Source organism: Mesoplodon mirus (genome assembly GCF_964341445.2).
Source record: "Mesoplodon mirus genome assembly, chromosome: 2".
NCBI lineage: Eukaryota > Metazoa > Chordata > Mammalia > Artiodactyla > Ziphiidae > Mesoplodon > Mesoplodon mirus.
This window is the reverse complement of record NC_138977.1, coordinates 64,202,390-64,219,385: the sequence shown is the minus strand read 5'-3', so window position 1 is coordinate 64,219,385 and position 16,996 is coordinate 64,202,390. Positions and strand designations below refer to the sequence as shown.

The 16,996-nt window shown below is 43.3% G+C and overlaps 1 protein-coding gene across 6 annotated transcripts in view; it reads left to right on the top strand.

The window, feature by feature from the left end:
* Positions 1-16,796, top strand: part of KCNMA1 (potassium calcium-activated channel subfamily M alpha 1) — a 763,138-nt gene extending 746,342 nt beyond the window's left edge. For 3 of the 6 annotated variants that reach the window (XM_082611012.1, XM_082611007.1, XM_082611011.1), the window contains 3 exons: positions 1,954-2,148; positions 4,490-4,608; positions 6,537-9,172. In XM_082611012.1, the coding sequence (XP_082467138.1) occupies positions 1,954-2,148; positions 4,490-4,608; positions 6,537-6,786 (564 nt within the window). In that variant the 3' untranslated portion in view covers positions 6,787-9,172. Of the gene's footprint in view, positions 1-1,953; positions 2,149-4,489; positions 4,609-6,536; positions 9,173-16,078 lie in introns of those variants that run through there. The other 3 variants (XM_082611009.1, XM_082611010.1, XM_082611008.1) reach the window with 2 other exon arrangements.
* The last annotated feature ends 200 nt before the right edge of the window (positions 16,797-16,996 follow it).

Sequence of the window (16,996 nt, the reverse complement as noted above, 5' to 3'; positions counted from 1 at the left end):
AATGTGCTGCAGAGCTGGGGTCGGGGGGTGGTCTTCTGCTTCTGATGATGGGCTGTTGGACTATAGGGAAGGGGATTTACCTCCGAAGACTTTGGGAAATGTTTTTACATGTGCCCTGAACCAGCCTCCACCAGAGTTCACCTGTGGTGGCCAGTCCTGTGGAGGCTGTCACAGTCCAGGATGCAGTCCCCCTTGACCCTCACTGGGCCTTTGCTCAGTCTAAATGGGGTCTTGTCATGGAGGCAGCCTGAGAAGTGCAGATTCAAGGGTAAAATGAATGGCCTTGGTTTGCACCACCCCCCTCTCCCTGCCACCACCAACCCACCCAAAAAAGCCAGAAAAGATTTTTTAAAAGGGAAGATTGGGAATGGGTTGACCTCTCCTCAACAAAGGCCTGAGTCTCTGATATCAGGCCAGAAAGTATTTCTCAGTGCTTCCTGTGCACGAAGCACTTTTCTAAGTGCCTCGCACATATTGGCTATATAGTCCTTATAACCACTCTATTATATTTTACAGATCATGACACTGAGGCACAAAAATGAGAAATAACTTTCCAAAGTCACGCAGCTACTAAGTGGTGAGGTCAGCGTTAAACCTCCAGCCTGCCTCTCACCCCTTAACCGCGCCAGCAACATTTCCTCCCTTACTTGTTCTTCTTTTGCTTCTCTGCCCCAGGGCATATCTGAGCTCTGGTAGATGATACATTCTCCTTAGGGTCTGACTGGTTCTGACTCACACTCCTAGTTTCCTTTGCTATTGAAATTTTGTATCACTTTGGGTATTTTTGTGAGTAGTTCAGTGAGGAAAGTGATTCCGGCCTGGCTAGCAGCTATCATCTTAACTCAGAAGTCCTCATGGAATTCTTTGCATATAAACTTGATCTTAATGACAGTGCTTATTTTACGGATGAGAAAATCAAAGCCCAGAATGATTAGGCAACCTCCCCTAAGACCTAGGCCTAGTGATGGCCAAGCAGGAGAGAACTCATCCTTACCCCACTAGATTTTTGCCAGGTGAACTGTCCAAAAAACTGCTGAAGTTAAAATGCAGCTGTCTTGCCTAACCTGCTCCCAAAGGTCCATCCATCCTCAAAAGCCACAGGCAAACTTTGGCTTGATATTATTTAGCCTGTTTGATTTCTTCTTACACTGGAAAATGGAAAACAGACCCTTAACTGACATTTTTCTCAAATTACGCTGTGTGACAAATGTCTTTTTGAGCTCTTTTATTTGACATCCTATTAAATTTTTAAAGCTCCCATTGTCTTGTTCCTGACAGACCTGTTATGTTTCAGATGTGAGACAAATGTACATGTGTAGAGGGAAACTTCTTTAATAAGCTATATTCACCTCAGACCACTGAGGTTACGTAAAAGCAAAAACACCAGGGGATCCACCTTGTCATAAATTGATCTGGCATATTTAATTGACAGAGACTTCTGGTTTAGCCTGTTATCAAAGCATGTGATAAAATTGTTGAACGTGTGGCCTTCATGATGCTCTTGGCATCTCGTTCCAACCGAGAGAGAAGTTCTGCCATTGTTGGAAGAGGCAGCTTCCTGGCACATGGGTTACAGGAGCTCAGAGGCCGTCCTGCCTGGGTCGGGCTGCATTTTCTTACACACACCCAAGGTCCCTGAGCAAGCAGGAGAGGAAGCCATATTTACATCCCAATTAGCACGGATTATGATAAACACCAACCATTTTGACGTTAGCCCTTAAATGAAAATCCCCTGAATCAGTTTTTAAAAGTCAGGCTCTCGTGGCAGAACCAAGTAGGAGAGAAAAGAATTGAATAATTGGAGGCTGCTGTCTTTTCACTTCCCACATAAAATTATTTGAAGAGACAGGCCAGAACTTTAAACAGGAGATATCAAGGAAAGTTGTAATTTGAATGTCGGTTGTCATGACTTTAGGATGTTTGCTTAAAGGAACCCCCCCGTTCTCTTCCCAGACATACTTCAATGACAACATCCTCACCCTGATACGGACCCTGGTGACCGGAGGAGCCACGCCGGAGCTGGAGGCTCTGATTGCCGAGGAGAATGCGCTGCGCGGGGGCTACAGCACCCCCCAGACGCTGGCCAATAGGGACCGCTGCCGCGTGGCCCAGTTAGCACTGCTGGACGGGCCCTTTGCGGACCTGGGGGTGAGTTCAGGGGGCAGAGGGCACCTGAGCTGGCTGTTTGGGAATGAAGGGATCCAAATGTGTCAGACAGTTGACAAGCTAGGTCTCCGCCTTTGCTACTTTCTACAGGAAAAGAACTGTAAGAGGTGATGCTTATGGCTTACTGTGAAGCAGGCACTGGGCTTTACATGTATTCATTCATTTTAGTCCCCATGGTGACCCTTTGACATAGGTTCCCTTATCAGACGCTTTAAGGAAAGGGGCTCAGAGAGACTGAGGACTGGCCCTATAAGGAATTTGCACTAGGGATCCTGGCTTCAGAGCCTGTGGGCTTACTGACTCCCCTCAGGTACCTTCTGCCACAGATGGGAGGCATGGGGTGGGGGTGGGGGGCGGGTTCCAAATGCAGCCAAGGCTGGGAGCCTTTTCTACAGGTCTTAGCATGACTCAGGGCTACTTAACCCCAACTGCACATTAATAGGCCTGCCAGAGTGCCTAAACCAGGCTGGTGTGTGCAACCCAGAGGGAGACATCAGTCACCTCTGCAGCAGCGGGGGCATGGGGGAGAGTGAATGGGTCCAGCCTCAGAATTAGGTGACCTCGGTCTGGAATTAGAGACATTAAAGAATCCACATGAGATGCTGTTGGTTTGGCCAGCGGGTCTATGTGCACATAATAAGCTACGGTGTTCTGAAAACCACCAGTTCTGGGGTCATGCCCAGAATCCTGGGGGCTGAGTACAACCATCAGTGGTTTTTAAAAGCTCCTCGTGGGCTATTAATTCTGAGGCTGGGCCCAGTCACCCTCCCCCATGCCCCTGCTGCTGCAGAGGGACCCATGCCTCCCTTTGGGTTCCACGCACCAGCCTGGCTCAAGCACTCTGGCACAAGTATGCAGTCTTGACCCTTATTCCCAGCCCAACTCCATGGATGGATGCATTCAAGCGCTGGAGCCACCAGTCTTGGGAGCCAGTAAACCCATTGTACAAAAAATAGTGCCACCCAGAAAGTCCAAATAGTAGAAAAGGAGCCAAGGAAAGGGTCACTTTCTCCATTTCTTCTGAAACCCTGATGCCAACTTGCACTATATTTTAGTTTGGTTATGGGCAGGGATCTGTGCTAGACTGGGCTTTTTAAATATTTATTTATTTATTTATTTATGGCTGTGTTGGGTCTTCGTTTCTGTGCGAGGGCTTTCTCTAGTTGTGGCAAGCGGGGGCCGCTCTTCATCGCGGTGCGTGGGCCTCTGACTATCGCGGCCTCTCTTGTTGCGGAGCACAGGCTCCAGACGCGCAGGCTCAGTAGTTGTGGCTCACGGGCCTAGTTGCTCTGTGGCATGTGGGATCTTCCCAGACCAGGGCTCGAACCCGTGTCCCCTGCATTAGCAGGCAGATTCTCAACCACTGCGCCACCAGGGAAGCCCCTAGACTGGGCTTTTTTAAAAGGCCACCTCCATAGCTAGTGGCTCTTTTCATCATCATTTACTCATTGATACACTTTAAAAGAAAAAAGACTTTAAATAATGATAAGATCTGGCTCCTTTTGTGTTCTCTAACGTGATGCCCATCTGAAAATTTCGGTAACAGGAAGGACAGATGCAGTCACTTTATTCCCAGTGAAGTCAGCCTTTGGTGCCCTTCCTATAATAATATCTACCTGAAGCCAACTGGCTGCAGGAAGCCAGCATTTCTGAGTGAATGAGTTTGCTTTCACATTCCGCATCAGGCCCCAGACCCTTGGAAGGTGACTGTGAACTGATTAGAACTGTGAATCCCAGTTATTCAGCCTGCAGACCTTCAGCTCCTGGGGAAACACATTCCCTTCCACCCTTGCCATCTCTGAGGTCTGTAAATTGTGCTTTTCACACAGTCCTTCTCTGAAAGAGTCTGTCACCATAGTACCTGGTAGGGTCTTTTCTCCTGGCAGTGATTTTCATTATCACTCGAGCAGTTTTGACAACACGGTCAGATCACAGTGATTACAGCTGAGCTGGGGCTAAACATCATCACCATTTTGCAGAGCTGGTTTCTTCTCCTCAGCTGAACAGACATCTGAGACCTTCAAGCTTATACCATCACTTAAAATAAGGAGAGGCCCCATCTCCTTGGAGCTCTCATCGCTGCAGATGGAAAACTAGAGAGAACCAGAGGAAAACCCATTATTATCTGATCCCCAAAAATCACCGGTATTGAGGTGTAAGCTGTAAACCACACTAACTTCTTCAGCTACGGTTCCTTGGTACAGACCCTCCGACTCAGGAGACACTGAAATGAGCTTTCATTAAAAAGCCCTTTTCTCCCCGGGACCTCTCCTTTCAGGCAAATAAAAATGCTTTTTCTCTCTGTTCTTTTGTTGACTCCCAGGATGGTGGTTGTTATGGTGATCTGTTCTGCAAAGCTCTGAAAACATATAATATGCTTTGTTTTGGAATTTATCGGCTGAGAGATGCTCACCTCAGCACCCCCAGCCAATGCACGAAGAGGTGAGTATGTTTCCACTCCCACCCGCAAGGCAGAGACATAAATGCCCTCTCCTGTCCCCCACAACGAGGGCAAAGGTCTACATACACACTCTCAACGTGCAAATTACTCTGCCCACATTAAATCCGTCACTGAGTTTGTTGGTTGTGGGAAGCTTTTTTCTTTAGTTACTAATAGATATAAAGACATTGTAGGAAAAATTCAAGTTTTATGGGATAGTTCCATCCATCACCTAATTGCAGAAGTCTGAAGGCAAGCATGTCCTCCAAACTCCTGCTACTGGGATAATTCTGTTGGTACCTAATATAGAAATATTTCATATTGCTACTGTTTAAGGTAACTGGTTCCTTCGCCGTGTCTTAGACACCTATATATATATAATTTTTTTACTGAAGTATAGTTGATTTGCAATGTTGTGTTAACTTCAGGTGTACAGCAAAGTGATTCAGTAATGTGTGTGTGTGTGTGTGTGTGTGTGTGTGTGTATATATATGTTCTTTTTCATAGATACCTATCTTTTTACTTAATGTATTTTTCAATTGACTTACTTTTATATATGTATTTTAAAGAAAACTATATATTATTACCTGAAGCAGAAAAAAATAACATTTCATAAATGCTAGCTATATTTTTCTAATATACATTAAAGTACATTCATAGCAGCCTAAAATTAAAAGTACATCCTAGAATTGCCAAAATCAGTGTGTTCATGTAATATACCCCAGGAAACAATGCCATAGAGATGAGTGTCTCTCAGACCTGCTTGCATAGTAGAATCACTGCAGGTACTTTTAAAAAGTAGTCTGATGACTCTGACTTAACTGGTATGGAATGAAAATATGTAGTTTTAATGCCCAGAGATTACAGTTGAGCTGGAGTTGAGCATAATTGCTGTACACCAGTGGGTTCTCAAAGTTAGGTGAACATGAGAATCATCTGTAAAGCTTGTTAAAACACAAATTGCTGGATCCCACGCTCAGAGTGTCTGACTCAGTAGGTCTTGGGTGGGGTTGCTTAAGAATTTGCATTTTAACAGCAAGGACCTACTGTATAGCACAGGGAACTATATTCAGTACCTTGTAATAACCTGTAATGGAAAAGAATCTGAAAAAGAACATATATATGTATATATATATATAATATATATATATATATATAGAGAGAGAGAGAGAGAGAGAGAGAGAGAGAGCTGAATCACTTTGCTGTACACCTGAAACTAACACAACATTGTAAGTCAACTATACTTCAATAAAAGAAAGAGAATTTGCATTTTTAGGAAGTTCCCAGATGGTGCTGATATGTCTGGCCTGAGGACCACAATTTTGAAATCCCCTGCTAGAAATGAAACAAAGTGATTTTTAGTTATGTCTAGTGTTAACCAGGGAAAAACATGATCAAATTGAGGAGAACAGCTAAAGCCTGAGGGACACATAGGCAGGGAAGTGTTTTATATTCTTCCATTAAGTGAAATCCTCTACCAAGGTTGATTTTTAAACGATAAAGAGGGAGGGAGGATTAAGATTTTGCTAGATCATGGTAAACAAAGATCCTGTGACATATGTCTGAGATTGTGAGAACATTCTAGAATGAGAGATGCAGTGCAATCCTGGAAACCTCCTGCATGCCCTCAGGCCACTCAGGATCAGAAGGGAATTTGATATTGTATTGAAAGGGGTACGTAGACCACAGGAAGTACCATTTGGTTCTCCCGTGACTGGAGCTAATTCAGCATCTCTGCCAGGGCTCATGGCTGACTTCCTCTGTTGAGCTAAACAGAGGAAGAGTTTGTTCCACTTGGAAGATACTGTTTAAGGCCTTGGACCAGCTGGAAGTCCATCTCCCAGATCCTCGGGTAGACCTGGTTTGGTTCAGAGGTGAAACCTCCACCGAGTTATCCTCATTCTATGACCTCTTTGCTCTCCGCGTCCAGGTATGTCATCACCAACCCCCCGTACGAGTTTGAGCTCGTGCCGACGGACCTGATCTTCTGCTTAATGCAGTTTGACCACAACGCCGGCCAGTCCCGGGCCAGCCTCTCCCATTCCTCCCACTCGTCCCAGTCCTCCAGCAAGAAGAGCTCCTCCGTTCACTCCATCCCATCCACAGCAAACCGACAGAACCGGCCCAAGTCCCGGGAGTCCCGAGACAAACAGAAGTACGTGCAGGAAGAGCGGCTCTGATATGTGTATCCACTGCCTCCGTGTGTGAAACTGTATCTGCCACTCATTTTCCCAGTGGGTGTTTCCAACAGTAACTTTCCCCATTTTCCCCTGTAGTCCCCCCCTTTTCTTTACACATATTTGCATATGTATGATAGCGTGCATGTGGTTGTCATTTTTATTCCACCACCATAAAACCCTTGAGCACAACAGCAAATAAGCAGACGGACCAAAAGTTATTTATGATTCTAGGGGAAAAATAACCCTAAGGCATGCTCCAGACATAAATAGCTCACTGCAGGAATGAGTTCACAGATAAGAAGGGAGCGCTTGTGATCCACATCCGTTATGCAAAGCAAGTTTAGTTAATGTAGAAGAAAAGTTTATTCTGATGTTTAAGGATTATCAGGGTGCTTTGGGTTTTCTTTTTGTTGTTGTTTTTCTTTCTCTTGTTTTTCTTTTTTTTATATATACACACAATAATATATACACACGTTTATTTGAAACAAGCAACCAAAACATTGGTTTTTTCCACTCTCTGGGCCGAAATATCGCGAAGCATTTGAAAGGCTTTTGCCATTTGTGTAGATGATGAAGCACCTGCTTGTTAGAACATTGGAGATTTTTTTAGTTACTCACCAAGGCCTTTTGTCCCAGAGCTAGCTTCCTTTGGGAGTTCATATGAACATTTCTTCCCTTACTGTGGAGGAAGGAATAGTTCCCTTCGTGGAAGTATCAAATGCTAGTCATTTTATTTAAGTGAAAAGAGGTTTGATTGCATATTAAATTGTTATTCTGTCTCCTTATGCTGCCATATGAATAGCTGTTTTTTCCTCTCACTTTTGACATTTGGGATAAAAAGCCATATGTATCATAAATATCAGATGTAAGTCATTAAAAACTGCCTTCCTGGGACTTTTACATCTTTTAAAAGGTGAATTACTTACCTTATGTACAGAATAAATAATGCTCAGGAAAGAGCAAGTATTTTTCCACGCATTCTCAGGGGACCTTTTTACTCCCCTTTGTTTGATTAGTTAGGGCCCCAATGCTAGTGAGGAGCAAGGGCTGGGGCTGCGGTAGAGAGAGGAAGATAAACCCAGCGGCAGATCATGTTTTTCTAGGAGCCGACACGCTAAATAAATCAGAATGTAGGAGGATCAAGCCACAGTTGACTCAACAAAGACAAAAGCCAGCTACTACCTTCAGCTGTTGGCACAGCTGCATGATGCTGGCTGTCCCAAAGCAGAAAGCTGGTGGGAAAAATTCCTCATCATCAATTTCTTTAACGTAGCCAATCCACTTAGGCAGGTGAATGACAGTAATAGAGAATGACCCCCTTGTCATTACCAGATGGGAGAGAAGAAAAAGAGTGCAACAGTGAGCCAGACACATTTTGGTATAATTATTTTTTCTTTCATTTTCTTTCTTTCTTTTTTTAAAGTTAGCATGAGGGAAAAGGTAGAAAAATAACCCTTTTTTCAATATACAGTTGTCAGATATTCTATGCATGCAAATCATGCTTTAGGCAGTACAGTAGTTCTTAAAAATCGGCCAACTCCACCATGACCAAATTCTTGTATGGATGGACTAGCCCTGGGCTGCTATATACCTATTTGAAATGTTTACTTGAAAACAAATTCCATCAAACAGCATAGGGTGGAGGGGAGGAGAAAAATGTCACAGCTGTAACCATCTCTAAAAAGGTGTTTTTATGGTGAATGTTTTGGGTTTAGATTTTGGATTCCCTGTCCCCCCAAGCATGATAGTTTTGGAGATTTGCTTGCTGTGTGAATTGACAAGCACTTTTACTGACAAAATGGTGAGGCTCCGTCAGAACATCCGTCCCCACACCCAAGACAGAGCAGTGCAGTGTTGCAATCGGTATTGGGGTGGGGAATCATTGTATACATGTATATTAAAAAACCCTATGAGTGGAAGACTTTTTTCAAATTATTTTTGTCCCTATATATATTGATTTATATATTACGTATAACTATCTTTTTATATATAACTATATATATACACATATATACAGATATATGTGTGTGTGTATATATATACACACACACGCATACACACACACATATCCCCTAGTTTTGGATCATGAAGAGCTCTTCATGCGTTCTTTGCAAAGGAGGTTATAAAGTTATACCCTCAGAACATTTATAACTATAAGAATGTGCCAGTTAAAGTGCTCAACAGGAAATATGACAGTTTAAAAGCATTGTAAAACTCACATAGCTTACTTCTCTCTCTAAAGTGCAACAAGGATGAATAGAATGGGCCAAGGTATGACAATTACTGGTTCTGCATGACCTAGCCACTGCTGGGGGTTTTCTTCTATAACGTTGTCCTTGTGAAAACTTTTGTGAAATTAAAAAAAAAAAAGGAGTTACAAATTTTATTCTGTTATTGGTTTGTTTATTTTTATTTCTATTGTTCTGTTTGTGGTTTTATTTATTTATTTTGCTTTTTTTTTTTTCCTCCCCATCTCCCCATCTCTTCCCTTCCTCCTTCTCCACCTTCCTCCACTTTCTAAATTGCTCAGTGCAATGAGGCTGTCCTGCTGCTACCGCTAGACCCCTTAGAGTTTGTTTTGGTGTTCCTGGGTTTGGGGTTGGGTGATCTGGGGGAAACTTCTCTCCATCTGGCTTGCCTTTCAATCTGCACGTGGCCTCCCTGCCCACCTTGGTACCTTGCTCCAAGTCCAAAAGCATTTTCCCATCAAGAAACCCAGCTTCCTCCACTTCCCCCCATTATCACCACTCCAACCCAGTCCCCCATCAGTCTGTCCACATTTCTGTGTTTATCTTGGCAAGACCGACTAAATCAAGTGATGATGCCAGGTGATAAGCTTTTCTGGAAAACGTTTGCAGCTTTTCCACTTGGCAAACTTGCTTCTTGGTCAATAGTTCACCCTCCTTTCAATTTAAACCAGGAGGGTTATTAATGGTAAAGAGCATTGGTCTCCTTGCAGTTGGATCAGTGTGACCCCCAAATTAAAGCTGTTCAGCTGGATATGTCAACTCAATAGCCCACACCCAGTCATCTGGGGCTTGATGATTCAGTCTCTATATTACCTGGATCTCTTCTCCCACCTGCCTTTCAGACACTTGTGAAATCCCAACCAGAGACTGGGCAGATAGAGAGAAGTAAATCCAAAATATGTTTTTTATACAATCTGTTAGCAGCTCTGATGAGAGGACCTTGTGACGGGAATGGAGTGGGAACAGACTGTGACTTGTGATGAAATTTTGGGATTTTCCCTGGACTTCAGGCGTACAGTTGAGAGTTGATTGTACTTGGCTAATGATATATTCAGTGATGAAAAAGGTATCATTATTACTTCTATTTTTTATGAGCCCAAACTACTATATTGTTTTTTCCTCAGTTGAATGAAGAATCTCTTCCATGGGTTTTCATGTGACCCCAAACTTCTCATCCTTCTTTCAGGTTCTCTTAGGAAGCAGGCTTACAAGGTTTTCATATGACGTCTCTCCTCTTCCCCCTTTCCACCCCAAAAATAAACAAGTAGGTCAGGGTGGAAAGCGAAAGAGTTTTTGAAGAGAAAGGATGTGCACTTAAAGAGAACAATAGCTAGAAACTCAATTATCTGTGCCATTCTAAAAGAGAAGCAGTTCGTAAGCCATTCAGTTCAGTTTGTTTTAGGCTTTGAAAGGGGTGAACCTTAAGTAAGTGGATAGACCAGGAGGCACAGTGAAACCCTCTCAGCCTCAACACTCAGGTGATCATGAAATCAACATGCCTAATATCTGCTACCCAGGGTCCTCCCTGAAGCCAGTTCAAATGGATAAAGAGAAACTTGGACCCTTATAGTTAGATTTCTACCATTATTGGGAGAGGTTTCAAATTCTATTATGAATATTACAGGTTATGACCCAGAACCTTACTCTCAATAGGTGCTCAATAAATATTTTTTAAATGAATTGACCTTAAAAATTCTTATACCTTTAATCATTTGACAAGTTATCTTCACCTCCTTGGCCTATCTTAGCCAATTTCAAGGAATGCCTGTAGATGGTTCACAATGCTGTCATGTTGTTGGCACTTTCTCAAGCTGAATACACAGCTTCTGAGAAAGGGGAACACCCCCGTAAGTTCAGTGAGTGGAGAGACTGACTCTGCCCCCCGCCAGCATCCTCAGGATCCCAGATGACCAGAGGAACCTTTTGACGGCTCTTCTTCCGCATGGGAAAAGCCGAAAGGTGTCTGCATCCCAATAGAGACAATTAAATCAACCTGCCAGGTTCCTATAGCAACAGGCTCCTGAAGGAGAAAGAAGAGAGCGCAGAAACTTCAGGGCCTGCGGAAATCAAGACAGGGTAAAAAATCAATGTCTCAATCAGCTTCTTTCAGCCCACCCCTGCTTTGTCATAAGGTGATGAAGTAGCTGTGGGCACCTGTCACTAACTTGGTAGACTATCTCCCACCAGGAGATTGTACATCCATCACATAGGGAGGTGAGAGGGATCATCCCCTACCGCCTGAAAGGGAGGAGTGAAAAGTCCACCCTTGGGGTGTCAGCTGGATCAAGCCACAGAAGAGGGCCAGTTGTTCTGCCTAGGGAATGGCAGTATCAGCCTTACAGTTCGAAGGGGCAAAGAGAGTCATACTGGACAGTTGCAAAGGAGCGAGACAGTTTTCATAAGTAAAAACTGCTCTGGTTCTGGTGCAATTTTCATTTCTGTGAAGTAACCATACTTTGCCCATGGAGAGGAAAGGCGGCAGTATGTGTGAGTGGGGTCCTCTGGCACCTTGGGGTCTGCTAGGCAGGGGGCGGGGGAAGGCCAGACTAGCTCTCCGAAGTGTGAGATGTGAAACCACACAGCGTTACCTTTGAAGGTTTGGGCTCCTTGTTAGCTCTTACGGTTCTCAACTGTTATCTCTATCCAAATGGAATCTTTCCCTTTCAAGCCCTTTCTCTCTGAACTTCAGCTTGTGGTACAGCGAGAAAAGGCCCAATTATTCCAAGTACCTTTGCTGTATCATCATCTCCCCTTTCATGCTCTCTTCTCTGGAGAGTAGTTAAGTGAAAAGGCCAAATCCCACAGCACTGACAACCCACAGAGCCAGCAAAGAGACTCTGTTGTCACAGTGCGGCCTGTTGCTCTGCTTCTGGGTCCCCAGGCAGTTATGTCAGCCCAAGTCTCAAGCCCTTCCCTGCCATAGCCTACTCCCGTGGGATTCCTCATGGCTGGACGAAGTCCTAACCTTTATTCTAGACCCTTGAATGTCAGTGATGAGAGTAGCAATGGAAGACGGAGATGGCTTGCAGGTGGGGTAGGGCCCCTGTCAAGTTGAAAGCCAATATTTCAGACACAAGGACCACTGAAGGGTGTCACTCCTGCCTTTCCTCCCCTTCCCAAGGAAGGCTACCCAACCGAACCCTTCTCCATCATCTCTGCTGCCCAAATCCCCTTTCTTCTGGCCAGCACCCAAGTTTATACACCTCAGTTCTCCACCCTAGTTTATCTGCAATCACACCAAAGGCATCACCTATCCTTATGCCGTCCTTTAGCGCGGAGAGTACTCATATCCATGCTGACCTTATACTAAAAACTAACAAACGCCAAGTGCTTACCCTGGGCTAGACACTCTTCCAAGCACTTTATGTATATTAACTCATTCAATTCTCGAGATAACCTCAGATGTAGTATTTCCATGTGAAAGATACAGAATCCAAGGGACAGGTTTGTTCAAAGTCACCCAGCCAGGAAGTGCCAGAGAGGTATTTAAATCTAAAGTCCATGAACTTTATGCTATAATGCCCCGTAATATTACTAATAATACTGGTAGTCTTAACAGTTCACATTGACTTACCATGTATGTGGATAAGTGCTTCATGGACACTAGCCCCTTTCATCCAAACAACACCATTAGGAAGGTCCATTAGCCCCATTTTACAGATGAGAAACTGAAGTTAAGATACATTATGTAACAACCCGGAGCCACACAACTAGTACGTGAGAGAACCAGATCTCCCCTTGACCTTAACCTACTGCTCTATACCATCTCCTTGGTTGCAGTGGATGGCTCATGGCATGGCTGGCCTTGATAGGTGACACCTCCCAATGGCAGTGTCACATCTCTCTGCAGTTATTTTCTGGGTTTGATCTTGTTCTACCAGATCACTTGCCACAGACTGTTAAATGCCACTCCTTCCCTGACTTCAGGCACGTGCCACAGTCTATGCACAGTGATGACGTCATGCATCACATCTTCAAGAAGCTTATTAACAAATGGATTTCTTTTCCTTTGGCAGGGAGGAGGCCCTCAAAACCAGATCCATTGCCCTTCTCATCCTAGGGATGAAAATAAAGCCCCCAGAAGTCTTTTTGGCTCGTGGGATGAGGCAGGGAGAGAGGAGACCAGCTCAGGGATTTGGATCGACCCTGGACCACTTCAGCACTCACGTGAATTCCTTCCCTGAGTACTCTTCCTTGAGGCCAATATTGTAGGCACCCAGTGGTGCGGCTCCTTTGGAAGGCACAATTCGATAAACCAAAGTGTCATTTTCATAGCAAAGCTCTCTCCATTGGAGCAGAATGACTGGCAATCGTTAAAGTGTGGTTCCTCTCAAGCCCTTTGGGAGAAACACCTTTGCCCCCAGACATTTTAGTGAAATGCTCAGAGCATTCATCTATTTCCATTTCTTCAACATCATATCTAACCAAGTCTCCAACAAAACAGCTGTTTACAACTTACAAGGCACCCGAATTAAAAAGCCTGTTTCTCAGGCATAACGAAAACCTCAGCTTGTCACCAGGGTACACTTTAACGCAACTCCTTTTTGTGTTGAAGCTGAATGGCCAAAACACAGGGAGAACTCTGCTTAGATTATATTTATGGCAAGAAATGTAAAAGGAAAGAGAGAAAGAAGCTTAAATGGGGAAATAATGCTCTCTTTCTTACAGACAGCAGGAGGAAATGGATATTCTCTCTGCCGTGAAAGGTCAAGATGCCAACTTTGAATTGAACTGTAAAGACTAAATTCTGAACAATTATCCTCTGCAGCAGTTGTAAAAATTTCAGCAAATTGCAGCTGTCTTAGGTCTTTCACCCAGAAGGCCTACTCATTTCCATCAGTAGAGTTCACTCTCCCTTCCAACCTGGCATGTCCAACCTAGCACTAAATCCCTTTGCAAAATCTGTCCACAGAAGGGCGTGGCCAAAATCAAGGGCAGCTCAGGCAAACAGCACAGACACTGGGTTCAGCTCTTCTGAAAATCATCTTTATACATACACCATTGGAAAAAGTCATAGTTTGAAATTGTTTCAGCGGCCTGGCAATGCTTTTAAAACATGATAACCATCATACTTTACTCCTCTCTGAAAGGTTAGTTTAATCGTAGATCACAAAAAAATTGGTTTCCGCAAATGTGTAATGGTTCATCTGTGTCACACTTGAACTAAATGCTTTTTTAAATGGAGCTGAAATTATTTTGATGTGTACACAGTCCCGGATTTCTATACAACCTTTTTTAACCAGCCCATCAGGAACCTTGCCTCTACAGCCTCATTAATAATTCAGATGTGCTGATGACTTTAAAAGATCTATGGAATTGAAGCTTAGGAAAAAAAAAAAAAAGCTCTGCTTGACAAAAAGATAAATGAATGTAGAAAGAAGCTGTAGGAGTCTGGCAAGCTGTAGATCATCTCAGAACAGATTGTAACTTTATCATTCTGTCAGGGGGAATAATTTAAAGCACTTAATCAGTTAGCTTCACTGTGAGGATGTAGCATTATGAATTCGTATCGTCCAATCTGTTCAAATCAAAGTGAACTTAATTATAATAGGTGAGAGAGCCAGTGCAGGAAGGAGAGAGAGGGATGGAGAATGATCCAAGAGGCAGGAAGTTTCCTGGGGTGTGTAAACCAAGCTGCTGAACAAAGGTTAGTGAGTGAGCTTTCACCAAGGCTCGTCCTGCCTCCAGCTCGGTGTCTACAATGGGGGCTCAGGGCACTGGACACAGCAAGAGGAAGCATGGTCCAAAGAGAGACAAGCAGAGTGGTTGTGAGCTGACCATACATACCAGATCTATAAATCATTAGCCATGCAGGGAGACACACACACACACACACACACACACACACACACACACACGGTCCTCTATCATGATCAAGCCAGGTGAGCAATTTTGTTAACGTATTCATCCAGGACCACTGACAAGGCAGTTATGAATTGCTCTGATAGGCAGAAAAGAAGGCCGGAGAGGCCATTGTCTCTATAGCAGTGGGTGTGCTTGAAAGCTTTTTCCCTTTTTCTTTACTTTCCCTAAGCTACTAAAATGAGGCATATGATTCTCAAGTTAGAATGCACTATTTGCCCCAGTCCCTTTGTATCTGTACACATGGCTGATTTCCCAGAAAATTCCAATTGTAGAAAGAGGCGGGGATGAGGGCTGAGTCTTATGAAATAGCACTGAACTGCCAGGAGGATGCTAGGCCATTTTCATCCTCACCCCAGCCTCTGAATGCCCTGACTCAGCATTCTCTTTCAGCCATCTCTGGATTTAGGGTGGAAATGAAATGCCAAGACTTCGTCAAGCTCCCTTGTTGACAGCTTGGGTGATTATAGTCGGTTAAGATAGTGCCACTAGGAATTCTTTTCATAACTTTATAGCAACATAGAGTTTTCTTTCTTGAAATTAAAGCCATCTCAAAAGCCTCTGAAAACATTGGTTGCTATTCTGATTTTTCACCCTCATTGACCAGCAAAAATCTGTGGGCTTACTTTAAGATCCCCAAAACTGGCTGCAGAAGAAACAAAAGAGTGGTATGATTGAGATATACCTTTAAGTATGCTTGTACAAGCAAAGAAGGAGGTCCTGCATAAGATTCTAGATCACTCAGTCTGTGGAAGGGACAATGTCCCTCAGTTTCCACTCAAATCAATGGATGCACAAATCTTTCTTTAGGTGCAATGCCCATACCTAATATTTGTTATATTCGCCATCTCCTCGCCACTAAAGCTTTTTAGGCCAAGAAATGAACCCCAGAGAACACTGCCAGAGTTAGTCTTCCAACCCCTCTTTATTCTCTGAAGTCCACCCCTGGTGCCTCCAAGTCCCAATAGCCCATTGGTTCATCACTTGCTACGGGCAGCTGAGGTATGTTTCAGGTTCCTGGGTTCTCCCTACACTGCACTGTCTCTCTTACCAATTACTCACTGTCAGCTTCTCTCAATTACCTTTTTTGCATTTTTCAATGAACTTTCCAAAGTCTTTGCCCTAGGACTAATTAAACTTCTCATTTCTCCTTCTTGTTCTCTATCCGTTTTGCCCTTTAGCAGAAAAGAAATGGTTTACAGATGAACCGGATAATGCATATCCCAGAAACATTCAAATCAAGCCCATGAGTACCCACATGGCTAACCAGATCAACCAATATAAATCCACAAGCAGCTTGATTCCACCAATCAGAGAAGTTGAAGATGAATGTTGACTCCCAGGAGACCAGAACTATTTTTTTAAAGCCTGACAAACTTCATAAATGGTGACGTGACTTTTCTTCCTCTTACATGCTGAATCACTGGTGGAAACGTTAGGATAAGCAAGAATTGCAAGAAAAATAAAGTAGACAGATCTTTCTCTTTGCCTTGAATATTGCTTCCATGTATTTTGGAAAAGAAAATGATTTCATTTATATATGAACATACTAAAATAGTCATGTATAGCCTCTAGCATTTTAAATTATTTTTATTTATTAGAAGGAAAATATATTTTTTCTTTTTTTTCCATTGTCATATATATATTCCCTATATCTAACAATGCAAACTCAAAAGGAATGTGGCCAGACTCCTTATGCATACTTCTCCTCTTTCTCTCTTTTTCTTTGAGGAGAATGATGGTCACCACCACAGTTAATTATAATTAAGGGAAATGGATTATTAAGACAACTTTAAAATGGTCCAATAATGTAAACATGTATTTTAGTAAATTTTAAAAAGAAGACAAAAGAGGGCAGGTGAATTTCCTAGATGGGTATGCATTTTGGCTGTACTGATACCAGCTCTTAATAAATGGAAAGTTACTTATTTTCGTAAGTCATATTTTTGTAGTTTTAGTTTTCATCCTGTATTTCTCACCTTTTGTTCATATATTTAAAGGGAAGACCTTCTTGCAGCTTTTCTACAAATGCCAGATCGGGTTTACCCTGCCAACTAACAATACCAGGAGGGTTGTGAGCATGCCTGGGACATGGAAGT